General features: G+C 43.6%; 1 protein-coding gene across 1 annotated transcript; it reads left to right on the top strand.

Annotated features, from left to right (window-relative positions):
• Positions 1–761: 761 nt before the first annotated feature.
• Positions 762–26,120, top strand: qsox1 (quiescin Q6 sulfhydryl oxidase 1). The gene is made up of 13 exons (XM_076727046.1): positions 762–1,130; positions 2,049–2,149; positions 3,492–3,540; positions 3,845–3,947; positions 4,950–5,040; positions 5,296–5,441; positions 9,468–9,602; positions 9,685–9,814; positions 16,255–16,377; positions 17,763–17,901; positions 19,162–19,338; positions 23,782–23,943; positions 24,104–26,120. The coding sequence occupies exons 1-13, from the start codon at positions 839–841 to the stop codon at positions 24,940–24,942; spliced, it is 2,487 nt and encodes an 828-aa protein (XP_076583161.1). The 5' UTR covers positions 762–838; the 3' UTR covers positions 24,943–26,120.
• Positions 26,121–27,319: the final 1,199 nt, after the last annotated feature.

Here is a 27,319-nt window from a genome sequence, read left to right as displayed (position 1 = left end):
CTAAGGTAACTGTTTACATCAAAAAAATGTGTTATAAGACAAAATACCTTGCCAGAAATATCAGTTAGGAAACTCAATGGCTTCTTTTTCATCGAGTCACATTCTTCAATTCTACGCTGTTTGTAGTACATGCATATATACATGTATGGCCCAAAATGGGGACTCTCTTGATAAAGAGGAAACTACAAGCTTTTGTTTTGACACACACATACCAAAGGAAAAAAAAAAAAACGTTTTTAAAATTCAGGGTCCACATACCAGCTTTTTCCTGAGATTTCAACCTCATTTCATGGCCTTCCTCATCCGCTAAGGAGGCCTGTGAGATACATTTGAAGCCCCAGAAAAAGTCAGTAAGTCGACCTCGGCTAAAGGTTTTTTCTAATTTATTTATTTATTTATTTATTTATTTATTTATTTGTCAGTCAGACTCATGGTCAAGGTCAGGAATAAACTTTTTAAACTCAGCTAATGGTTTTTATGATAAATAATTTAAGAGTAGATGATATTAATATTAATTAAGCGGTATTTCCTGTATGAGAGCCGTGTAGGGGCAAAAAACTGTGCGTTTTGTCCTCGCGCTCTCAGTCTTTAACTGGCCTAATATCGTTATTTCATGTTCATATCAGTGAGTTTGGCGGAGAGTTGGATGTGTGTGTAGAGGGTGTGTTACTTTGTTGTGAGAGGTGTTTTTGTGAGGCGCTGGGTGCTCGGCAGGGGGAGGACCCATGAAGCCTGCTGACCGGGAAAAGCAGAAGGAGAGAAAGTTGTGAGAAGTTTTGAGACTCGGAGGTGGAAACGCTCGGACCGACGGTTAGCGGCAGCAGCTCGGACGGGGAAGATGGCGCGGCGCTACGGCCGTGCCACGTCTCGGTTTGTTGGAGAAATACAGATATATTCCAGAAAGATAGCAACGTCTGCAGTTTGGCTCTGTTTTTGTCTTCTTTTCCCCTCTGCCGCGGAGGCTGGACTGTACTCAGCTTCTGATCAAGTCATCTTGCTAACACCGGAAAATGTTGAGTCGGTTTTGATCAACTCCTCCGCCGCTATAGTTGCCGAGTTTTATGCTTCGTGGTGCGGACACTGTGTCGCCTTTTCTCCGGTGTACAAAAGTCTGGCCAGAGACATTAAAGGTTGGTGCGGATTTGCTCCAAGTCACGTAGCTGAAGCTGTTTACAACGGCGATGAAGTTTGAGTCCTCGTCCTGTCATTCATCATTTACTCTGCATTGTTTTGCTGATAGTTTTGCACCTCCGAGCTTGTTTTATTCACATGGCACTCCAGTGTTTTAGGAGTGATAATCTATTATTAATCTGTCACTATGTGTCTTGAATGTTGCCAAAGTTACACCTCCCTGTATCTTTTATCATCTGCGTGGAAACAGTGAGACCACCGAGCTGTTGTGTCTGTCTGTGAATTGGAGCATGTGATCTAATGAATGTGTTTTTATTCTGCTCAGCACTCTTTCTCTCCATCACATCCTCCAACTGTTTCTGTAGCTCATGAGCCAAAAGTAATATCACACAGCCGTGAGAATAAATATAATGAGGCTGATAGTCAAGTGCAGAGTTTCTGATGATGGCAGGAGGCCTGACACTGTCATGGGGTATTTCAGTCTCATCAAGTGCCTGTGGAGTTAAGAGGGTCATCCAGCTGGCATTTAATGGACATTAGGATCACATGCAGATAACATCATGACAAACCTCCATTTTTGCATGTCTCTCAGCTGCAATAAACCTCGAGATGACAAGCAAAATGGAAGTAGCAGGCGCTGTCTGCACAGGCCAGCCACTGACAGTACGTGGGATGAGTTCACTGCCTTCCTTCGCAGATTAAAAAGCAATATGAAAAGTGGAAAGTAAGGACGTCTACTCATGATTTTTGTTTCCCGTGAAAACTGTGGTGCACAGACTTCTTCTGGAAGTTCACACTGGCACACACAGGGACAGCACAGTGCCCCATCCAGTGTCAGTGGAGTGTACATGGTGCAGTAGAAAGTCCACTGAATATTTACTGTGGCTCTCTCAATCTGTTTGATGTCTGTTCCTCAGAGTGGAAGCCTGCTGTGGACCTGGCAGCCATTGACTGTGCTGCAGAGGCGAACAGGAAGGTCTGTGCTGGCTTCAGCATCACAGGATATCCCTCGATAAAGGTATTATACAGTATACGAACTGTTCTCCCCTCTTTCATGATGGCTGCTGATGACCAGGGACAGGTGTGATTAGGAGACCACCGTGTCTACTGTTCCAGACTTTAGAGACTGTGAGAGCAATGAAGTCTTGGGGCAAGTCTTATGCTAATTTCGTCTTAGTGTTAATTATTAAAGTAATTCTTGATAAGGGAAATGATCACCTGTTGCAGTTCTGGTCTGGTGAGGTACTGTTTGCTTTTTCTTAATTATAAAGGAGAAACGGTGCTGTCCTTTAGTCCATGATGTGTAAAAAGGAAAACGTTAGATGTACACCAGACTGCGTTCCCAGTCCCTTCAGTTCCATGCTACATTCACTGACCCGACCGTAAAATCAGGAATGTTAACAGTTTTGTTTGAATGTGCCCGTGAGCTCCCTTTTTCAACACTGATACTGTTTGGTTTTAATTACCACGTTGTGTAGAATGTGAATGTGTGGAAACACAATACTTCTTTGCAGGTACAAGAGCTGCACTGTTCATGCCTAAGTGACCAGGCTCCATCTATCCTGTCTATGAGTGTTTTAGTCATTAACTACTTTCTTAAATGGAGTTGGATAAATTATAAATAAGCACTGAAATTTCCCCAGAAATTTCAATAGTTTCTGTATTTTTGAAAAAATATGGTGATTCATTGTATAACAAAAATAACCTTTTTGGAGGGCAGTTTGTCATTAAGTAACTTCAACATCTAAAGCATCCACTGTGGAAAGTTGTTATTCAGTCAACAAGGGACTTTTCTCCTCGTCTCAGCAGTATTATTAGAGTTCAGTGTAATTTGTGTGTAAGAGCAGGGGTTTATATATCATTTTTGATGGATGTTTGAAGCTCTGAGAACATGACAGATTGAGTTAGGTACTGTAGATGCAACGCTCTTTTCCCGGCAGAGTTAACTTTTGCCTGATCAGCAGCTACACGGCGAAAAACGCTCCAGCATCAAACATCTGCATTTGTATTTGTAGCATATGTGAGCAGTCAGCAGGAGTGTGTGTATAAGACGCTCTCGCTCTCACTCTTTATCGCTGTCATCCAGTGAAAGCCGCTGAAACAAAGAGCTACCTCTGTTTAAACACCCAACATCTGCGACTCATTTTAACCAGGAAGCATTTAAGGGTCAAGGTGTGCAGAGGGGAGAGCTGCCCTCAGCCGCCACCACCCCCACCACCCCCTCCGCCCACCCACCAAATATTACACAAGATCGCCTCACTTCTCTCGTGGTTGTGTGAGGGCCGTCTCATCTGATCTCACTTCTCTCTTTTGCTCAACTTCCTTCATAACCCGAGCCTTCTCTCTCTTTCACTTTGCAGTTCTTCCATGCTTATTCTAAGGCTGGTTCTAAAGGACAGTCTTTTCAAGGTACCACTGCACACACGCAAGAATTCAGGCCAATAAAAACGAGTAGTCTTTCATAGAGAACATGCAGTTTCAATCAGTCACGTCAGAGTAGGAGTATGCATACTGGTCATCGTGTTGTCAGCCTTTTGCCTGATGTTTTATTTTTGGTTTAGGTCACCTCATGCAGACACTTATGTAATATTGCAGTGAGTTAGTTGTTTGTATACATGCTCTGGTCGTCATTAGTGTGTTTTAGTGAATGATAATCCCGCGTGAGGCCTAACAGCGATGTGTAATGTTCTCTTGATGTTCCTTGGCCTTCCAGGTTTCCCTCGTGATGTTCGGGGGCTGCGTCACAGGATCATAGACAGATTGGAAACCCATGAAGAGCCCTGGCCCCCTGCCTGCCCCCCACTGGAGCCCACTAGGTAAATACACACATGCATGCGCATTTTTGTTGTATTAATTTAACGGTAACATTCTTTTGATTGATTTTTCTGAAGTGACAAGCAGTTGTGTGGTCTAGTAGGAAGTCGTGAACTTAATGTCAGTTTATCTGTTTTCAGGTTTGTCACAATTTTTAAACCTGTGGTTATGTAAACAATAAGGACTGCAGTATTTCCTCTGTCCTTTATTGCAGGCCTGTGCTTTGCTGCTGCAGAAACCCATTTCACCTGATCTCATTTGCACTCTTATTTGTTAGCTACAGAATCATTCGACAAACTACCAGCCATTAGAGATAAAGTGATTATTGCTTGGTTTACTGTGGCGTCCCTGCTAGGCCACAGTTCTGAGACCACACACATTGCCTTGCATGCATTCAGACGCTGCATACACATAGTTTATTATACTGTTGGTGCAGGAAAAGGAAGCAGGAAGTCAAGTTTATTTCTCTTTTTCAACTTTAAAGGGAACGTACCATTGCTCCTGTCAGAATCGTGAGGTTTTCTTCTTTTTCTTTTTGTTATTTTAGATAGAAAATAGTAAATGTATGTGAGCCATCATGCTTTCTTGCCTCGTGCTGAAATTCCAAATTGCTCTTTCATCAACCAAAAGAACTGTTTAAAGTGTAAATAAGACACTTGAAAGCAAATACCATGCTGGAATACAGTAGTTTTAATGTTTAGAGTTGTGGGTTTGGGTGCTCTTCAGATCAACATAGTCTTGTGCAGAGATGAAGGAGATCCAAAGAAAAATCAGTGAAAAGACCAAATGAAATACAGCCTTCTCAATTTCATTTTAGGATGCCCCCTTTTTTTCTTTTGGATAAAATGTGTCCAGAAAATTCTGCATTTGTCTTATTCTTCCTTTTGATCTCTCCTAGACCAATAGCTGATCCCTTCAAGATTTACTAATGTTTGGAGGTTCTTAGTGTAACTTGGGTGCGGGAGGCTGCTTTTACATGTTTTCTTCTTCTCTTCTCTGCTCAGCCAAGCAGAGATTGACAGCTTCTTTGAGACCAACAACGTTCAGCACCTGGCTCTGATCTTCGAGGATGGTAAATCCTACATCGGCCGAGAGGTAACAGGTTTCCATCAGCCTTAGATATGTGTTTCTCTTCTCTCTAGAATACTATTCCCTTTTTTTTTTTCTTGAAGCAGACAGGGAAAGTAATGTTTGGTTGTAAATAAATCCTTTATCCACATGGTCTTTGGGTGGAAATGATAACCCACAGGTATACATGACGTATACCGACTATAAGTCAATATGTTGAAATATAACTTGCCTAAAATCTTTTTAATTGTGTGTATGCGTGTGTGCACCTCTGTTCTGCAGGTCACTCTGGACCTGTTGCAGTTTGAGAACGTTGCAGTGCGGAGAGTCCTGAACACTGAGGAGGGTCTGGTAACCAAACTGGGAGTGACTGAGTTTCCATCCTGCTACCTTTACTATCCTGGAGGCAACTTCACGAGGCTCCAAGTGTGAGTGCTGTGCAATTTTTGTTTTCATATTATCATCCTGATGATATTTGGCAGATTTACCTCTTTCACAACCCAAAAACAACTCCAAAAAAGTTGTGATGCTGTTTAAAACATAAATTAAACAGAATGTGATAATTTGCTAACTTTCTTTGACATACACTCAATTAAAAACAGTACAGAAACAATATATTTAATGTTTCACCTCATCACCTTCATTGATTTTTGTAAATATCTGTTTATTCTGGATTTGATGTCAGCAACATGTTTCAAACAAGTTGGGATAAGAGCAGCTAAAGACTGGAAAAGTTACGCCTCAAAAACACCTGTTTGGAACATTCCACAGGTAATCAGGTTGATTGGTAACAGGTGATAGTATCATGATTGGGTATGAAAGGGGCATCCTGGAAAGACTCAGTCATTCACAAGCAAAGATGGAGTGAGGTTCACCACTTTGTGAACACATGATTATATAAAGGATATTACTACATGAACTCAGGAACACTTTGTTAAACTGTTGGCTGTAAACACACTTTGTTTGCAAATGACTGCATGACTGCAATCAGGGTTGTAGATAAATGTAAAAAATATAAGAAAAGTATACAGTCAGTTTATCTTATAACCATATTTTTACCCTGTGACCTGAAATGACAGATGAACTTGTATGTGTTATCTATTGTGCTGTCCTGTTTAATTTGACCAAGCGTTTCATGTTGGAGGAGGCGACCGCTTTGTGCCTTCGTATCATTCAACCTTGGATGAAGTTTCCTCATGACCGCTTGTTCAAACTGAAAGTAGCATTCATACAAGACAGGATAAGATAACATCTTGAATCCTGTTCAGGGTCAGACCTCCGATATCAGACTCTGTCCTTCCAGCTGAAACGTGGTTAGCGCTGTAACCCTGTAATGCTTTGTAAACCTCTTCTTATTCATTATTTAATATAACAAAGACAAGTCTGTCCCATCATCTTTTATAGAAAGGATTCTCAGGAAATAAGATTTCCACCACAGAAAGATTTCATGCCAAATAAACATAAAGTATCATGTACACATTTATGAAAATTATAACAATAATAATAATTGTTTTAATTATACATGAATATTTGACGGTAATATAATAACATATGGATTTTTTTATATACCAGTTTATAAAAGCTTTTAAATTCACTTTTACAAACACTCCCATAGGTTTGTCTCTGCTTAAGGATGTGATGTGTTTACAATTGAGGCATCAACTGTAACAGTTGATAGAAGTCACAGTTATTTTTTTAGACAGTTTACAGACCGCACAGTTAGCATTAAGACTGATACTCAAACAGATCAAATAACAGCGTGCACACATGTCCGTTTTCAGAAAACTTTTCATTTACACTAACCCGTGTATGTATGCCGTCGACGCTGGCAGTGACGCAGACTGGTGGGGGGTTGGTTGGTTAATTGGTTAATTGCTGACCTCCGAGCACTCATTCGTCTCTGCTCCTCGATATAATAGAGAAGCTGTATTTGTAAATGCAAACATACGAAAAGGGTTTGTTTTTTGCATGGTGCAAACCATATTGAAATTTGCTTCCCTGTGGTTTCCATGTGGACCTTTGCACAACCTCCACCTGAACAGAGGTCTAATTAGCCAGAATAAGAGAAAACACCTGTGTGGGTGTGAAGGACTGCTGTGTTTTGTGAGACAGTTTAAGGACAATTGCAAAAGGGTTAAGATACAGGCATGTCCAAAATAGTAATTGATAGGCAGAACTTGAATTTATGCAGTGTTTCTGCTATTCTTTGTCATCGAATAAGGGGGGCAGGGGAACGAAGTCAGTGCCTGTGCAGACTCGCTGTCTGAAGGTTTTGTTGTCCTTTCCACACTAACTAAGCACCACCTCCTACAGGATGTAACAATGTGATGAAACTTGAGCAAACAGCAGAATTGCTGATTGTCATCTGTGATGTGAAGGGCAGCGCACTGGTACGAAGTGGAAAAACAATGCTGGTACTGTTCTGCCTGTGTGTTTTCCATCGAGCTTTGTCTGCAAGCACCAGACAGCATACAATTGTTGATTGTCTGAAGTCATCAAAAATGCAGCAGGCTGCTTTTACAAATGGTGCACAAGGCTTGAACTACTAGATTTTCAACATTATTATTAAACTAAAGAAAGGACAAGACCTAGTTTTAAGAGATAATATTCTCCATTTTTCTTAGGAACATTTAGAATAGAGACAAACATACAGGATACGCCAGTGAGCCACAGCGACGTTAACAGTTTAATTTATATTGAATTTGTGGATGTGATTGGAAGGTGTGAGGTGCACATAAGCTATTCTGTATACATCTCAATAACGTCTCAAACTTTTTCCAGTAATTTCCGTTCAGCTTGATCCGAAATACACAAGCACCAAGTTTACTTCCCTTTGGTTGCTATTGTTCCACACGCAACAACTTTGCTTTCCGTGTGAAAACCTTCATCGTGTGCTCATTATCTGAACCCTATTCATGAGAATACTTTTAAACATCTGGCCTCTTAATGGGATCAGAGCATCAAAATCGCTCCCATTATTCACTATCATAAAGCGGCGCTGATCATTCTTCACCCTGCAAATTCATCTGCTGTTTCTGCCTCTTTGTTTGGCTGTTTCAATAACTTGGCATGCAAAGAGGACTCTTTTTAGTTGACAAATGCAAAAAGGAAATGATTTATTGCTGATTTATTTATTCACCCTCCATCTCTCCCCTTCCAACCCCCCTCATCTCCATCACTGTACAGAGGGGAGGTTTTTTAATTTCTTGCATGAAAACAATGCCATTGCTTTTCTGGCTTCACCTGCCAAACAAGCCCCAGCCGCACACGGCGACAGATGGCCTCCCATCATCACTGAATATCTGATTGATCCTGGGAGAGCAGTGTGTGTGTGTTTGTGTGTGTGTGTGTGTGTGTCAAGAGCGAGCGCGAGCGTGCGGGGGCGTCTCACATTCGTCATGCATGTAATGTGTGCTGGTCCCAGGTGAATGCATCCCCCCCCCCCCCCAGCCCACCCTGATGCCTGCCTGCACGTCGGCCCAGGGGATCGCTGGATGAATGGCTCTCCCTCCACATCTGTACACTCCCACCAGACACGCAGGTGTAATTGAGTCCCGGGCTGGTGTGAGTGAGCGTGGGCCCAGAGTATCCATCCTCCTTATTACCATCCTTTTCCAGTTTCACAATTCTCTCTCTTTCTCTCTCTCTCTCTCTCTCTCTCTCTCTCTCCCCCTTTCCTGACAAGGGGAGAAAGCAAATGAGAGGAGGATATGAGGGGTGGAGGGAGAGAGAGAGAGAGAGCACGTTAATGGCTGTGGTTCCAGTTGCAGGGTTATCACATGGCTTAATGATCAGCGATCTCTCTCTCGCTCTCTCGCTCTCTCTCAGTTCCACGGTACTCTGGCACCATCTGCTCAGTATCTGAAATGCATTCCCGTAAGTGTGTAAAATATATGGCCACAAAAAAAATACAGGTCATAAAACACTTTTTATGGGGCTGGGCTGCGGAAACAAAGGGGTGAAATTAAAAAAAAACAAAACAAAATAAACAGTGCATTTATTTGAGGTTCATTGCAGGATTAGAGCATGCCCTGGACTCATGGCTGGAAAAACTGGGCCCACGATATGGCCAAAAGAGTGTGGACAGACAGACATTACACCAGCATGCGACTGTTGAGCATCTCATTCCAAAATCACAGGCTTTAATGTTATCGCTGTTATCACAGCGTCCACTCTTCTTTGAAGGCTTTATGTAAGATTTTGCATCCTGGCTGCAAGCATTTGGTCCCATTCAGCCCTGAGAGCATCAGTGTGGTTCAGCACTGATGTTGGGTGAGAAGGTATGACTTGCAGTTGGTGTTGCAGTTCATCCCAGAAGTGGTGTGTGATGGTGAAGAACGTTTCTTTATGTACCTCTCTTTGTGCATGGAGTCATTGTCTTGTTGAAACAGAGAAGAGCTTTCATCAAACTGGTGCCAAAGGACCTAAGAGTTCTCTGTCTTCCTCTCCCACAGCAACATTGAGGCTCGTACTTTCTACTCATACGCCCTCCAGAGGCTGCCAGGGGTGGTGCGGTCAGGGAAGCCTCCACCGGTGGCCACAGAGGTCCGCACCAACACCACGGAGGAGCCCTGGAGACCCTTCAATGGGTATGAACAACACGCACAGCACAACACCGCCGTCCTCTGCTCATTCTTATTGTTCGCTGACATGATGTGTTCGTGCCCACAGGTCCAGGGTGTACATGGCAGACCTGGAGTCAACGCTGCACTACTCTCTGCGCGTGGAGCTGGCTGCTCATGCTGTCATCAAAGGAGAGGCCCTGGTTTCTCTCAAGAAGTACATCTCTGTTGTGGCAAAGGTGAAGTTACAAGAGAGAGCACTGCATAGACGCACACAGTACACACAAACACACACACACAATATGTAAAGCAAATGAGTGAATATAAATATCTGATTTCAAAAATAACATGCTGTATTTGATTAATTCATTTTTCAGAAGGACTCTGCTGCATAATAAGCAGCTCAGTCGCTTCTTCCTCATTTTACTCTTCACTTTCTATTATCAGAGACATTTTCCTCTCCTTGTCATCAGGGAACAGATGATTGTTTACTGTAAACTGTGGTGATCAGGAAAGACAACACCTTCTGAATACATAGAGACACAGCACCTGAGTGAAAATCTGCTCAAACTAATTTGTCTCTATAAAAGAAGCCCTAAGGATATAATGAACATGCAGTTAACAGAAATGTGTAGTTACAGTGGGTCACCACTAGATGGAGAGTGAGACAGCAGAATGTTTGTTCACTCTGTTGTTTTGCAGCATCTAGCTGACGGTTGCCTCTTCATTACATGTTTTTTTTTGTTTTTTTTTTATTTCCTTTAGAATCCATTAGATTCTTTAGCAAATTAATTGTTTTGTCAAATGCAGTTTTGTTTTCCACCACAGACACATGCACACTCACACACATCACTGAAAACAGTAGTGGATGCCATTGACAAGAACAGAAGCACAAACACTCTCGTGGGTATTGTTGACCCTCTTGATGTTGGCTCCCAGGAGGATTGAAGCGTGGCTGCGAACCGCTGGCCGCCCACAGGCTTTACACAGACACAGGCTGATTATGAGCAAACCTCCCTGGGTTACCCCAACCGCCCCTCATGCAGTGTTCCTGCTTGTGGTTTCACTCTGACATCTCTGTAAATACTTGTGAACATGCAAATCCTCTGTGGTTCACCAAAACAGCCTCCCACCCCTCACACTTTTTTTCTGCTCTCTTTCATATTTCACCTTAAAGGATACAGATTTGTTTTCATATTTTTGTCCATCTTTGTCTGTATATAATTTTCCCGCTTTTTGGCTGCTTTCTTCCAGCTCTTTACGTTACTTATCACGTGCTTCCTCGTTGCCTCTTTTCCTCCTTCCTCACTGAAGTGTGCCAGCGAGGCAAACATGTTGTGATGATGAGGCCTGACCTGCTAGCCCTGTCCCTATTGGCTAAGCACCAGGCTGTCTCACTGCCCTAGTCTGCCACCAATCTCTCTGATTATATCTCACTCTCTAGGGAGGCGTTGTAGCAAGCTAGTGTGTATCAGCGTATGAGTGTGTGCGGGGGAGCAGAGCACTGTGGCCTCCATTAGCTCCAGTTTGTTTAGTCAATAGCAGTAGGTCCCAGTGGTATTTTTAGCCTGTCCCCCTACCAGAGTGGACCAGCCGCTCAGCGGGGCTTTGTGTAGCTGAGGAGGCCGTCATTGTTGCAGCTGACCGCGGCTTGTGACAGTCCTTATTGTCGTTTGACCGAGCGATCCTGCTACAAAGAGGCGGAATCCTTTCAGTCAGTCTGCTTGTTAGGAGCAGTTAATGTACGACAAGCGGGTAGGCTGGGAAGCTGGCATTGAAGGACACGTGGAAAGAGAGTGGATGGTACTTTTAGTGGTCGGAAATGCTCATGATCTAAGCAAACACAAGTTTAATGACTACATTTTTATATTAGGTTTTATATACAGCAGTTGACATGGTAAATATCAGATAATTAAACATGTTAGTGTAGAAGAATCCTTCATTTCTTCTCGTCTTTTCCTCACTGTTAAACTCTTCTGTCTTCCTGATTACCAGCGCAATATGTACAAATCTGACACCTGAACTCCCCGCGTGAGTCATGTGATTAGATTGGAGTGAAAGTGACTCACGATGTCCTGACGACAGTGTGAGTGTCACGGTTTCACACCGGTGACACATCTCTTCAATCACAACACACATTTTAATTTTTCCCAAACGAAATGATTAGCGGGAAGTGCATTTGCATACGTGAGGGCGTGTGTTTGCATGGGTCATATTGCATTGGCTTGCCATTGTGCACGTGTGTAGGGGCTGCAGTCATTTACTGTTTTCATTATAGATTGTCTTGATTAATTGATTGATAATATCACAATGTCCTGGAGTCCAGTCCTACATGTTTGTTCGGTATGTCTTCAGGGCAAGTCTGAATGAAAATGTATTCATCTCCTTTATTTATTAGTTTCATGTAAATCTCTGTTCTGTCCAAGAATTTTAATTCCATGAATTGTTTGTTTCTTTTTAGTCCACAATCATCCCATCATTGCATCTCCTCATCCAAACATGTAAACATGGCGGTTGTTTGATTTTTATTTATTTATTTTTTGTACACCCAGTCATAATGTTACTAGATTTACTGTCTTGTCAGGCCGAAGCCGGATTTATGAATCCTCTACATGTATATGAGGATTAAAAAAGTGGATCTTAGGAAGCATGAGAGCATTACAGAGAGGTTTTTAAGGATTACACCTCTATCCTGCTTTTCTTGAAAGAAGCCCTTCAGCCCAGAGGGGCAGGGAAATAAAACAAAGAATTAAGAAGGGGGCTTTGGTCTAAAGGGACGCAGGCTTCGCCCTTCTCACGCCAGGACTCAGGAGACAATGTTCCCATAGATACCCGAGATCTCTGTTTTTCTTAAAGCCAACTGTCAGTGTAATTATGGATCATATTACTGTTACATAAGGAATTTGTACAAATGAATGTGGATTCATGTGGCCCCTCAGTGATTGGAGAACACAAGAATGTGTGTGTGTGTGTGTAAAGATGAGGCCGCTGTTTGCCTGGTTGGCCGCACATGTCTGCAGCATCCCCCCGTGCCTCCCCGGGTGGATTGAAGTTAGATTATTACCAAGGGGCTTCACCCCTGTCCTCTTCCTCGGGCCTGGCCTGGTCTGCCCTGTTGCAGCCAACAGATGCCTCCCTCTTGAGACCCTCACCACAAGGTTTCTCAAGTGCTGCTGATACTAATCGGATCAGGGATGACATATTGCGGGGGTGAAGGGGATTGTCATGGTCCAACTGGGATGGGGGCAGGAGGGATACAGGGTTAGAGGAGGGCAAGTGTGTGCGTGTATGTGTGTGTGTGTGTGTTTTCTCAATACAGAGAGACAAAACGTAGAGAGAGATGGATCCATTCCAGTTGATGATCAGTAGTCACAAGGTGTTCCTAACTCTGAATTTTATCTTGTAATCAATTAAATGGCTACCTCAGCAGACATTTGATTGGATAATACGGAGTGTGTGGTTTCCAGTAGGGTTTGTTGTTCTTGTGTAACTGCAGTGCTTGTTGCAGATGCCTCATCTGCTTCCAAGAGTGTGTATCCATGGTGGAAATACATTTAGAAGACAGGCAACATAGTTTTCTGTAAAACATTTCAAAACTTCTTTGTTTTTTGTAATTTTTTGTCAAATTAAGTTCAAACCGTCTCAAAAAAGCTCAATGCAGGTCGTGACTTGACGTGTATTTGTCAACACATCTGTGAAGTATATTTGGAATATTGACTGACATTGAGCATCATCAGTGATCAAGGCCAAGGAGACTGACAGGGAGGTTAAGAAAAAGAGAAATCAACGTAAAATAATACAAATGGTGATAAAACATAGAAAGATGACACTGAAATACTGTTTGTGCAAAAGTTGAACATGAGGAACATTTTAGTTTTAGGGTGGTCTCCAGACCCAAAGCTCATGAATAGTGTTGCTCTGGCGATGTTGACTTAAGCCCATTAGAGGGAAGCACCTGCGTTTTCTCCTCTGGTTAAATTCATATGGCTGTTTAATGAGCTTTTCTGACTGGTTGGCATTCAGACCTAAACCTATTATATCACTCCCCCACCACCGAGAAGCACACATCAGAGGCCTTTGTCTGCTCTTTACATCCCACCTTTAGTTTTGTTTTTGTGTGTGTGTGTGTGTGTGTGTGTGTGTGTGTGTGTGTGTGTGTGTGTGTGTGTACGCATGTGTTACTCACGTTGTGGGGACATAAATCTGTTTACACAAAATGCAGGTCCCCATAATGTACATCACAAAATTTCAGGGTGAAGAGTTGGGTTAAGGTTACGGTTAAGGTTAAGGTAAGGGTCAGGGTTAGGCAATTAGTGGTTATGGTGAGGGTAAGTCTCCAGGAAGTTTATGCAAGTCTATGTAATGTTCCCAAAAGTGATAAGTGATGAAAGCCTAGTGTGTGTGTGTGTGTGTGTGTGTGTGTGTGTGTGTGTGTGTGTGTGTGTGTGTGTGAGCAAATGTTTGCTGTTGCAACAATATTGAAGCTTATTGTAATAGGTCATTAATGATCAGTAGGGATTTACAACACTGTTTCCAAAAATGTTGAGACGCTGTGTAAAACAGGAAACTGAATGTGATGATTTTATAATCCTTTCTGACAGATACTCAAGTGAAAACAGTACAAAAACAATACATTTAATGTCTGACCAGGATTTTATCAGATAGGGTTGTTTTGTCTTTTTATGTTGAAGTTTATCTGTTTGTGCTCTGTGACACAGTTCTCTTCTCTGTGGGCCAGTTTGATGAAAGATGAGAGGTGCTGCATGGAGTCGAGCTCTGGTGCAGAGGGAGGACGCAGGAAAGAGCAGGACGCTGTTAGACTTTGACAAGGAGGTTTAAACAGATCACCGGGGGTCTGGTTAAGTGGCCAGAGCATAACACACAGATCCTGTTAGAGGGGGATGAACAGACGGCCGAGCCATGGACTGAAAGGCGTGTGTGTCACTGAGACGGTCAGTGTGTGCAGGTGTATGTAGTTGAACAAACAGTGGAGGCCACATTAAAAAGACGCAGCCATGCAGATCATAAAAGGTCCAGATGTTGAGCTCTCTCTGTCTTCTGCTTTCTCTTGGTTTCTTCTGTTTGTTCTGTCTCAGATTCACCACAACTTTGTACAAATCTATTGTATAATCAATTAAGCAACTATTTTGATAATGGAATAATAGTTTTAGTCATTTTGTCAGACTAGCTACAGCTTTTCAAATGCTTTTATTTGTGATACATAATAGTAAGCAGAATATCTTTGAGTTTTGGACTGTTTGTTCACAGTTTTCTACATTTTATGAACAACATGATTTAGCAATTATTCTAAAAAATAATCCACAGATCAATAATCTGTAATGTAGTCGCAGGCCTTCATTAACGTTACCAAGGAAGTAGTCTATTTGCCTGTTGTTTATGTCTTTTAAAACACTTTATCCCTTCATTGTGTCTATTTCTGAGAAACAGGACCATTATCATAAACTGAGAGGCTTACAGTAAGAACAGGAAGCACATTTAGCTGAAATTTCTTGAAGTGCTCTTCGCTCTTTTACAGACTGAACACTCAGGACATCAGCTGTTTCTATTGTCAGCATCATATGTGTGAAGACACGCTTGTCTGTGTCTGTGATCACTCTGTCATCACTGGTCTCAGACACCCATCAGCTGGATTTCCGCTTTCCCCTCACAAACCTTCTTCTGCTAGTTACAGTATCATGTTTCGTCCCAGTTGTGGTGGTAACCATGGTGGTTTGAAAAGATGTAAGTACACAGCTGGAGAAAGCACTGAGTAGACAGTGGCTAAGTGGTTGTTAGTGGCTTAGGAAATGGATCTTAATGAAGGAAGAGGCTTAAGCTTGGCTCCTGTCACTATTGTGGGTTTCTTTTAAAGGTGCTGAGAAGGAAAAACACTCAAACCACAACTTTTGTGCAGCATCGAAACCTTGTGCACAACATTGCACAAGATGAGATGGCAGCTGATAATCCAGGCATATTTCTGCTGAGCACATTTGTAGGAGAAAAATACTGTTGATATAAGGTGAAGATGTTAACTTGAACGGCTCGTGTTAAGGGCTATGTTTGCGCATATAAAACAACACGGCCCTAAAGCTTTTATAAATAGAAGATAAATAAATAAAAACATTAGCACAGTTTATATTTTAAAGCTGTTCTGTTGTTGAAACTGTCATTTAAATTTCTATGTGCTGACTAAAACATACAACTTATACCAGAGCTATAAACTTAGTTTTGTTAGATTATATGATCTGGACTTTGTTCGTGAAGATTCATTAGGCAATCAATTAGTCTAATGGTAATCTACAGATATATCATTACAAGGAACTGACTGTTCGCAGGATTTTTGGTTTCTTCTCAGTATATTATACTTACACTTCAAGCTAAAACAATTAGTTGATGAACAACTTAATAATAACTCAGCTGACAGATTTGTGCTCGAATGTGAATATATAGTTTTCTGTCATAATAAATTGCATGGTGGAACAAAACAAGCAGTCTGAAGACGTCACTCTGGGAAAATATGATGGGCATGGGTGGGAAAATATGATTTCTCACTGTTTCTCAGGCATTTTATAGACTAAATCACTGATAGATGACAGATTAATCAATAATGAGAACAGTGGTTAGTTACAGCCTCATCTGCTCCAAAATCAACAGCTTTGTGACTTTTTTGTGTCCGCAGTACTTTCCAGGCCGTCCAGTGGTGATGAACCTTCTGAAGTCTGTGAACTCTTGGCTGCAGAACCAGACTGGTGATGAGATTTCCTATGAGGCACTCAGAGAGGTACTGGATAACTCGGCACAGGTGAGCCAAGACACAGCTGTGTAGACAAATATCCAATAGGTTCTGACCTTGTGCATCAGTATCACGATGAACTTGGGGCTTCTTATTCATCCTTGTCGGTCAAGCCAACTTCCATCTTTGGTATTCAGTGGATTCAGAAGTGGTCTGTCCATTACAGACTGCATTGAGGAAGTACATGAATGCAAAATGAGAAAAAAGACAGACTTCTGTGAGCTTGAGCAGGCAGGCATCTACACGGAAAAGAAGGGAGAGGAGGAGAGAGCAGACAGATAAGCAGCTGCTGGGGAGAGCGGAGTGCAGGGCATCACAAAATGCACCCAGACTGATGTGAGGACGTCTGTCTGGGAGTAGCCTTGTTCCTCTGAGACACCAAGGTCACTTGTCAGTCTGGACACTTAATCAGTTCAAATCCTTGTCAGAGGCACCAAAGTGATGCCTGTTCTGTCAAAAGAAATGTCAAAATGTGATCTCGATCGTTTCTCTAAAAACACACGGTACGAGTAGATTAAAAATATTTTAGAAATATCCAGATATCTCAATATGTGCTTTGTCCTTGCGTCAGTGCCAGCACATACAGCTGAGGATCTATGTGATGTTGTCTTTGGAATGAAGCCTGCGTGCCGCCGCCCCTCGCAAATTGAAAGAGTCACTTACTTACATCATTAGCTTTTAGCAGGCAAATCAATGGATCAATGAATCAATGGGAAGGTATGAATAGACTTTGCCTGAGAGGAAATGGACTCTGCACAGACGCACGCGTACACACAGACCAAATCATTACTATTGACATGCGAGTAACCCTGTCAATCATGCCAGTGATGGCGATGCAGTGCGGCGAGAGAAACGACTTTATGTCAGAGAAAATATGTTATTGGATTCAACTGTGGCTCGTGGGCAGAGATCTGGATAGCTTCTGTTCATTAGCGGAGGGCTTAGCCATTAACCTGAGATTGACTTCTTATTGATCACGAAAACTACGTGGAACAGCTTTCATTAAGTTGAACAGGTTGGGAGATGATGAAGAGGCTCCACTTTTTGGAGACTCTTTGATATTTAGTCTCATTTAAAGGATGAAGCTGGTGTTTTTTCTTATTGTCAACAAGTCCCATGAAAACACCAAAACCACTGATGTGTGTCTCAAAACTTTCTAACTTCCCGAGTCTGTCTGTGGCACTCCAGTCCTACTGAAGATGCATTAAAAATAGATCAATATACTTCCATTTTTAAAAAGGCTATATTGTCTTAATCAGCTGGGCATTGTAGTGTTTCAGAAAAATGTAGAATATCACCAGTTAGTACTTTGTCTTCTGAGCTTTTGTCTTTGTTTCCTTCCTCCCATTTGTCTGTAACTGGTGTTTGTCTGTTTATTTGTCTTCCTCTCTCAGTCTGCAGACACCGCTTTGCCTGAAGGAGTCAGGTGGGTGGGCTGTCAGGGTTCACAACCCCACCTCAGACGTTACCCTTGCGGGGTGTGGACTCTCTTCCATGTTCTCACTGTCCAGGCAAAGAAGACTGGAGGCACAGGTACACACACACCCACACACACACCCACACACACTGCGTTTTTATTGCTGTGAATGAAAAGGGCCACTGAAAGTTCACAAAGACGGGTTTGGACTGAGGACGAGGGCTTTGTCAGGCTTTGTAAACAAATTAGCCCAGGAATGTTTGGCGCTCTGCTCCTCTTTCACACTGACCTTATTTAACGTCACACAGAGAAAAGACTGAAGACACACACAGAAACACAAACACATATCATGGGGGAAGTTTTGTCCAGAATTCTTTGAGGTTTTCATCTTTTGTTTTGTCATTTTGTCACAGCTAAAATTGAGCCTAATTGTGGCTGTGTGGAAAGGGATTATGTTAGATTAGTGGAATGTGAGTGGTTAATAAAACAGGCAGATGACCAGAGGCTCCACTCCTGGCAGCTACTTTAATCTCCCTACAACTCACACACACACACACACAGACACACACTCACACACACTCACACAGAGGTTAATCCCAAGGTTTAGGGACCATCATGTGACCTGCAGATGGACTGGCCAAAAGGGGGTGTCCATCTGGCCCCCCACAGACCACCAGCTTAATGGGGGGTACACACACATACTGTACAGTTTTGGCCGTAACATAAAACTCCATTATTTCATACAGTGCACGGATCCTTAAAGATGTGAAGACATTAGTAAAGGTCTGTACACATGCCTAACACAAGCCCGACCTTAACACATACACCCACACACACACACACTGTCGGTACGGTTCATCACGAAGCTTAGAACAAAAGCAAACAACTCCAGGAAAATATGTTTGTGGCCTGTTGATGTCCTGAGACAACAGCCTGGCCACCATTCACACAGCGGGTTAACTGTATTTAATCTGCAGATTGAGTTATCCCATTCACATAGATAATTCATCTCAATATGGGGTTAACCCAGCTCTCTGACTCCTGGCCCACATAACCGTGGGAATCCAGGAAGCCGTGCGCCCACACTGCCATCAGCAAGCTTTTAGGCTACAGCGCAGGTTAACAGTACATTATGAAGAGGAGCAGCTTTACAGGGCAGGTGACTGTGCCTTACATGACGGATAATGACTGAGTTCTGCTAGTCGAGAGGAGGTAATCAATGAGGTTTTGCATTTATGTTTCCAAACATCCTGTTTAAAGTAACGAAATCCAGATGGAGAACAAAGTTGGTGTTTGAAGTGAACTTTGTAGGAATTTGCGATGCTGTTTTTATGGTGACACGCAGCATTAACCAACTTCGTGTCATTCCCCTCCAGATCCGCAGGAGGTGTTGAGTGCGATGAGAAGCTACGTCCACAGCTTCTTTGGCTGCAGGCCGTGTGCTGAGCATTTTGAGAACATGGCAAGGGAGAGTCTGGCGGAGGTGAACACGATGTCGTCAGCGGTCCTGTGGCTTTGGTCCAGACACAACCGCGTCAACAACAGGCTGGCAGGTAGGAATCAGGACAGTCATCTGTCACTAGTTTGCAGAGTCTCTTTTATGCAAATAAGAGGTGATTCTCCTTTCTGTTATTTCAGCTGTAGTACAGTTTTTTGTAGTGTTTTTAGAATTACAGTGAATTAGCGGTCATAGTATCTTTAGCTTACGTAATGTCACGTATTAGCGAATATGGAGGAATACAGCACTGTTGGCCTCCATCTATGCCTCCCTGACCTGTCAGGTCAGGAGGAGTAAATTAGAGGATAAATTAGAGCATTACCAGACTCTTTTGAAATTCAAACAAATTTTTTGTCAAGTGACATCAAAACACACAACTCTGACCGTTAATGTCACTCTGCTAACTACTATAACCCACAAGCTAACGGTATAGCGGCTTTGTATGTGACTGCTTGTGCTTTTATTTTGAAGACATAAAGAAGGATAAGACATGATAAAATACCTTAATAATAATAATAATAAGCAAGCATTTAAATGAGGCTAAATAATAATCTATAATATGTAACATATAATCCATCCCTGTCACTCCCACTTGTTCCATCCCACCTTTTCTTCTTTCCACACTCTTTTCTGTGTGTACTGATCTACATCATGGCATCTTAAGCATTACCTTTCTCAGTTTTGGGAGAAGATTTTCAGTTCCAGTTTCCTCTAATGGTCAGTTAGACTTTGTAATGCGACTAAGAGGGTGCGGGGTGGAGGAAGAATGGATCCTCAGATCAGACACCAGCTGTCACCCTGTCTTAGCCCCCCAAGTATCATCTGCCGCTGCCTCACCCATTTTCTCCTGACCCCCCTCTGCCATCGACCATCCTTCTCACACCCTTACTCTGATTCTCTCCCACACCCCACTGTCCGACCAGTCATCAACCATTTCTTATATATCTGTCATATCTCTTCTAGACTTAGCTCCCCAAATCCTGCTCTTAAAGCTTTTCCTCATGCGTTTGTACAACAAACTACCAGGAATTTCTATCCATGTAAACTCTTTTTAAGTTTTAATATTTCCATACACAGAAATTTGAATTTTCACATCTTTTCCTGCATTTTCAGCTCTCCTCTAATCCTCAGTCCACACTGTTTTTTCTTGCTCTGTATGTAAATGTTTAAAGTTTTCTCTCTTTTTGACTGTGCTGTATCGGCATATTCCGCTTCTGCACATCAGTCAGAGTATTAAACAGCTCCTCGTCGTCCCTCCTCCCTTGCCTGTGTTCATATGATTTTATTAGGCGCAGGGCTGTCATTAACAGCCCACTTTGTTAAATCACTATCTTTTGTTTGTGTTGACTGCCCCCTCTTCTATCTCAGGGACACCTTGTGTCCTGAACAGCAGGGGCCAGAAGGACACTCATCCCTGCGTGTGTCTGCTCCCCAGACACTTAAACACTATTCAACCCACCACCATCATCCATCCGTCTTCCCTCTCTTCCTCTATCCCAGTGGCAGTCTTTCTCTCTTTCCACTCAGCATCCCCTGAGACTCATATCCTCCGCTTGACAAGTAATAGCACAGCATCCTCGCAGGATGGGTCCCCCAGGAACCAGCCCTCTTTGCCCACACACACACACACAAACACACAATTCCCAAGGTATTGTGTGACAGCAGGTGGCAAACACCACGACACAAGCCACTCGCGCTCCCTCCCCACTCCTTTCCTCCCCCTCCCTAACACACACACATGCACATACACACAGCCTCTCCAAGCATGGGTCAAGTTGTGGCGTGTGGCAGGGGGAGTTAGTCATGGTGGAGGGTGAGTCGGGGTCCACAGGGGATAAGTCGGGTGAATCAGGGGAGAGAGGGAGGAGTGGAGGGTTTAGCTGTGTTTGTAGCAATGAGTGGCAGCGTCTCCCCGAGGAGAGCACACTCTGTCCCTCCATCCACTCAACCCCTCCTGTCTCCTTTGCCAAAAGTGGAGCTCTTTAGCAGGCCTCCCCGCCCCTCCTTTCAGGAGCAGCCATGCATGAAAGAGCAGCTATTTGTAAAGCGGCCGAACAATTAATTTAGCTGGCAACAAAGAGGCCCCAGGGCCCTCGGCCTCCTCGCAGCAGCAGAATTAAGACCGGTGGCAGCTCAGTCCTGTTGCTGCTTGTCAACAGGCTGAGACTGACTCACATTTCTACAGACAAAACAGCTGCTGCAGCAGCAGTCTGGCTGCCTTCAGGACGACGTGTCCACATGCTGCACTGCTCACAGGACGTTTGCAGAAGTTTCTCTTTTTTACTTTAAAAAAAAAGTGAATAATAGTTTGTCTAATATAGTTGTTGAGGCACACGGTTGTTTTTTAAAGAGAAGGGACGTTTATAGCGTATTTACTTATGTATGTTTGCCTTGCATGATTTCTGCTGATGATTTTATTGGTATTTATTGCATTCTGTTGGAAATGTGTGCTGGACTCAATTTTAGCAACCCTGAATTTTTTGTAATCATGTGTAATGTAATGTGCTCTCATAAACCGAAGTAGTAAACTAAAGATTTAATACCAGTTTTTGGTACTTGACAGTTCTACATTATTTGGAAATGTGCTCTGGACACATTTACATCAGTATGAATAAAAATGTCAGCTCTGTCACACAGTAAACAGAATTCCCAGTTTAGGTTTTGTCTGGATTATTTAAATGAGCATAAAATGTCTGACATCAGCCCAGCAGCCATAATGGCTCAGTATGCCGCTCGGTGTAGGTGATCCTCACTTACAGAATTAGTGCTGAGGAAGCTAGTTTGACGTGCTGAACAATACATATTTATACCTGATGAATATGTATGCGCGGCGGCGATGACATCTCCGTGACAGGCCATTGTGGCAATCTCAATATGGCTGGTATGGCTAAAGTCACCCTGGCCGCAAACGTGGCAAGCTGATTAGAATAAGGAAAGAGATCTGAGGCATCTGGGCTGTGTGTGTGTGTGTGTGTGTGTGTGTGTGTGTGTGCATGTGTGTGTGCGTGCGTGCGTGCGTGCCTGCATGCTCTCACCTGCTGAAATGTATAAAAGCCCCCACACACGCCCGCAGGCTGCAGCCCATCCAGGACACAGTAAAATTGATGTATCCTTTATGTAAAGTACTGTATGCAGAGTACATACACACATGCATATGACTGAGATTAATCTTGAGCGGTGGAGAGAAGGAGGAGGGAGCGGGGACAGAGGTGGTGGAGGATGTAAATTGACAGTGCTGTAAAGTGACAGACCTGCTGCTGCTCTGCTTTTTTTTTTCTCTTCACACATGCACGCACATACACACACACACACACACACACACACACACACACAATGGCCTGCTGGTGACAACAAGCAATTTATTACTGGATGCTGCTCTGTGTGTGTTTGTGCACAGTGTGTCTGTTGCATATGAGCCTGTGTATGTTTTGTGTGTATGCCTGTTCCTCTGCCGCTCTATTTGCATGGATGTGGTGTTGTGCGTGAGTGACGAGGGGCGTTTAGTGGGCACTGGCTACATTAAAGAAAACATGTTAAAGGAGAAAGTTTCTAATTCATTAGAAGGACGGCTCCCCTCGGAGGTTTCTGTTGCTCTCATGTTCAATTTGGAGATTGGACTCTGCTTTCAAAGGGGTCTGAAGGGACAACACAGGTGCTCCAGAGCACCGAGGTCTGCTGCCTGAAAACTGTGTGTGTGTGTGTGTGTGTGTGTGTGTGTGTGTGTGTGTGTGTGTGCGCACCCACGTGTGGGGAAGCTGTCCACTTTGGCCACATCTATTATCTCACCTCCCCTCCCACTGGGACATCCCAGAAGCCCATTGATCATTGTTAGACCCTGTCACACTCTCTCTCTCTCTCTCTCACACACACTCACACACACAAATATCAATCCCTAGATTACATGCACACAAACACACACAGATGATTTACATATACACACTTAAACACATACGTACACATATGCATATAGGCACTTAGTTTTTACGAGCTCTGTGACAAGATCAAATGGGTTCAGCACAGATTGCATCCAGTCTTCAAAGCACTTTACATCCCCAAGTCGATGCACCAACGAGGAGAATAAAAGAAACAACAATGGACGAAGCAGCTGACTGGGCGCTTTATGTTCCCTGATTCTTATATGTGGCAATGAATCCGGATCCATGCAGCGTTTTCTGACCTTGTATATCATCTGCTGTAAGTTAGGCGAGGTACTTATTAGTTTGTTACTGTGAGAAAGACTTTGAAAAAGTAGTAGTCATGGAAGAAATAGTCCTATTTGTTTAAAGTATGCTTAACAATCACAAACAAAAGTCAACAGCCACTATGAAACAATATATTTAATTCTGTGGCTTTCACAATGCATGATTTTTACTCTTCGACCACCCAGCAGTTCTTTTATGGTCACACTTCATCCTTTTCCACCCTATGCTGCTGTGTGCTTGATCTTATTTCACTAATGGAGTGATCAGTAGCGCTGTGTCTGCATTTATTTCTCCAGGTGCTTTGAGTGAAGACCCCAACTTCCCAAAGATCCAGTGGCCTTCACCAGAAATGTGTCCAGCCTGCCATATGGTGAAGGAGAACTTGGAGCACAGGTGGAGCAATGAGCAGGTCCTCTCCTTCATCCTGTCCTACTTCTCGTCCAGCAGCATCCTCACAGGTACAGGTTTATTTTCTGAAGAGCTCCCATCTCATTAATTCAAGGGTTTTACCAAATTACACAAATGTATTTCTTCCTTCTACCAGTTCAGTAAGCTCCATAAGCATGAAATCCATCAGCGTCTAATGTGCCCGTGTCTTTCTTTTCCTCGCCTCGTCAGACTACCTCGAAGATGAAAGCCAGGTCCTGGCAAAGCAGAGGGAAAAACATGCGAGTCAGCAGCAAGCTATAGAGGCTCAGAAGCATGTAGAGAGAAAAGCCAGGGAGGCCTTGGACTCCTTGACACATCCCCAGCCACTGGAACCCAATGTGCAAGAAGAGGAGGAAGGAGAGGAGGAGGAGGAGGAGGAGGAGGAGGAGGAAGAGGGGCCTCAGGATGAAGCTGTGGCAGATGAAGAAGAGGAACGAGGGGAAGGAGCAGCAGCAGCAGCAGATGAGATGGGGGGTAAGACGTCAGAGCCGACCCCCTGGGCCAAACCTGAAATGGAGGTGGGCCGAGGCCGGCGGCCGGGCCGCGGGAGGCCGAGCATTGTGGGGATGAGGATGAGAGAGCTGCAGGAGGACATCGTGGATCTCGACTCCTTTGTCAACCAGCACTACAAGGCCAAGGCGCTGCGGCTGGCGGCCTCCAGCCGGGTCAAGCAGCGCACCCTGCAGAGGAAGGAGGAGCAGGAGCCCGGGCCCGTGTTTGGGCTCGGCATGGAGCTGGACGCAGGCCTCGGGATGGTGGGCCTGCAGCCTTTAGAAGACTTTGAGCTGGATGTGGGGCAGCAGAGAAAGCAGCTGCAGAAGCGAGAACTGACAGGCCAGTACTATGTCGAGGAGGCCGAGTTGAGCCGCAGGGGACGCTGGATGTCTGTGCTGAGCATTGGATTCTCCAAAGTGGACATCAGCCTGTGTGTCATTCTGTATTTCCTGTCCTCAATGTGTCTTCTAGCCATGTACCTTTTCTTCAAAAACCGTCTCAGACTGCGGCGGGCTAAAGTGGCCCTGCCCTGAACCAAAGCGCCTCCGAATTTGACCTGATGCAGCAATGATTAACGTTCACTGGGTTCACGTAGGCTCAGGTTGGGGTTAGTCTAAGGGGATGTGTCGAGATCAGCCCATCTTAGGTGGTCCACTTCACTGTTATCTACACCCGGAGCAGGCAACAGAGCATTTTACCCCAAATGTCCTGCTTGTGTTGTGTCTACCTGGGGAGGCAGAGGAGAAGGGAAAATTAGCAGATTTGAAAATGGGGTCAGTTATTCAACCTGACACTTAATCTGGCCTCCAGAGCTTTCCAGGTGACGCCTCAGCTGTGGACAGTCTGTGCATGTAGATGTGTATTTCCAGACGAGGGTTTCTGTTTGGGGCGTGTGCCTGAGTTAAAGATAATCAGCTGTGTTTGTGATTCTGTTTGACCACTTATGAAGGACGAAGTTAAAACCAATTAGAGATGAATGGATTTTTTTTTTATTTGTATGAAGTAAATGCGACTAATGTGTTTGTTTGTTTGTTGTTTTCACTGAGTGATTTTTGTTGCCTTGCTGACATTCCTGTCATTTGTCCCAGTAATTAGTGATTTATTTTGTTAATCTCTCACAGTAGGGCAGAGACCTCCTACGTCCCTGTGTTCTATGACCAAGTACATTTAATTTCGTGGCAGTTTTTATATATTTACACAGAAAAATATTGAAATCATCCGTGATTCTTCAGTGATTTGTGAATTATCTGTTCTGCTGTATCTTGCATTTCCCTCCAACCAATCACTGAGATTTTTGTGTTTATCAAGGCTGCGTCTCATTTAATAATCAAATGGTCAAGTCCTTAAATGCTTTTGTGGGTTTTTGCCGTTTGCTGAAGGTCTGGTAGGTGCATCACATTGTTGAATATTGTGACTGGACCAGCAGGTCCCTTTCACCAGAGGAGAGCAGATCGGCTCGCGTACGTTACACCGAGGGTTATGTCACGTCTTTGAATATTACATCACACTGCTGAGTCCACATAACAGCTACTCTGGTTGTTTATGAAGTGTTGTGCTGCGACGCATATGTTCACACTGGACAAGGTTTTAGAATAAGCAGGATTTGTTTTTGGCTTGTGTCCACCATGTAAAGCTTTGGAGGGTCATCTCAAAAACACTGTGTTTCTCTCTTCGCTTCTGTCCGAATCAATAAAATTATTTTTGATAAGGACTCATTGCTTCTTCAGTAGTCTGTAAGTGAAAGCTTTCTTTGTTGAGGTACGTCACACCTTCTTTTTACCATTAAACAGGAATCTGCAGGGACGGGGTCGCTGCGTTCTCTGTGGTCTCAGAAGTCAAAATATGTTTACGGAGCCTCCCAGATGTTTTCCAAAAACAAGTTTCTGTGTTTGTTTTTGTTTTGATCAAGACCACCAGGACATGAGGCAAGGAGGACCAGGGGTGTTGTAGAAATTGGGGGGGGGGGGGGGTTAAAGCATCCAAGGTTGAAGGAAAAAGCCTGTTGCCATCTGCTGTGCAGCGCAAGCTAAATCCTAACAATTTCATTGGGATTATAGCAAGTGAGTAATCCAGCTTTCCTTTAGGACTAGAGGGGAGAGATTACCCTTGAGGATTAGCTCCCCGCAGATAATAAACTTTATTAAAACGCAATCGGCTTTTGTGGGGCTTCTTCCCTCACACACTTGGAGGTGTGCTCTGTAGGGGGGCGGGCAGCAGCAGACCCTCAGGGAGGGTAACACGGGCGAGCTGGTCGGGTGAGGTGGATGGTGTGTGTGTGTGCGTGTGCGCGTGTGAGGGATAAATGGATGGATGGACGGATGGAGAACGAGGGTTTGATGTCGTCCGGATTATAACAAGCCCATCTGAGGGACAGCCGATGCTTGATCTTGAGCTTTGTGTTTCCTGGAACGTTGGCTTGAATTCCCTTGACTCCTGCCCCCTTACCTTCACCCCCAACCTGCCTCTCTCTCTCTCTCTCTCTCTCTCTCTCTCTCACACACACACACACACACACGCTCTGATGTCACTGGAAACCCCACTCCATCTCTATCCAAACCACGTTTTCAGCATCAGCAGTATGACAGGTTTTGATGGTGAATTAGTTGAGTTAAAGCAGTCGATTCTTCTAACAACACACACACACATACACACACACACACACACACACACACACACATACATACACAAAAGGCTGATTAATAGCCCTACATTAAAGCAGAGGAGCATCAAGGCTGAGCAGCTGTGGTTCTGAGACTTAATCAAACTCTCAGATACTTTGAATGAGACCCTCAATGACACATTATGATTGCCAGAATGGATTGAGAAAAGCACGGTTTGTCACAGGGAAGCTTCTGCATGTTATTTATTCCTTTTTCAAACATTATGCAATTTATCATCTGACACATTTTA

This window comes from Chaetodon auriga, chromosome 3 (assembly GCF_051107435.1).
Source record: "Chaetodon auriga isolate fChaAug3 chromosome 3, fChaAug3.hap1, whole genome shotgun sequence".
In the NCBI taxonomy this organism is placed as follows: Eukaryota; Metazoa; Chordata; class Actinopteri; order Chaetodontiformes; family Chaetodontidae; genus Chaetodon; species Chaetodon auriga.
Note: the sequence above shows the minus strand (reverse complement) of the source record. Positions and strands in the feature narration are given on the sequence as shown.

What these genes read in the sequence shown, in the direction of transcription:
- qsox1 (XM_076727046.1), top strand. Translation starts at nt 839, where the DNA reads ATGGCGCGGCGCTACGGCCGTGCCACGTCTCGGTTTGTTGGAGAAATA. An exon ending in CCCTGGAGACCCTTCAATGG is followed by an intron (nt 9,603 to 9,684) that starts GTATGAACAACA and finishes TCGTGCCCACAG; the next exon opens with GTCCAGGGTGTACATGGCAG. An exon ending in CGTCAACAACAGGCTGGCAG is followed by an intron (nt 19,339 to 23,781) that starts GTAGGAATCAGG and finishes TTATTTCTCCAG; the next exon opens with GTGCTTTGAGTGAAGACCCC.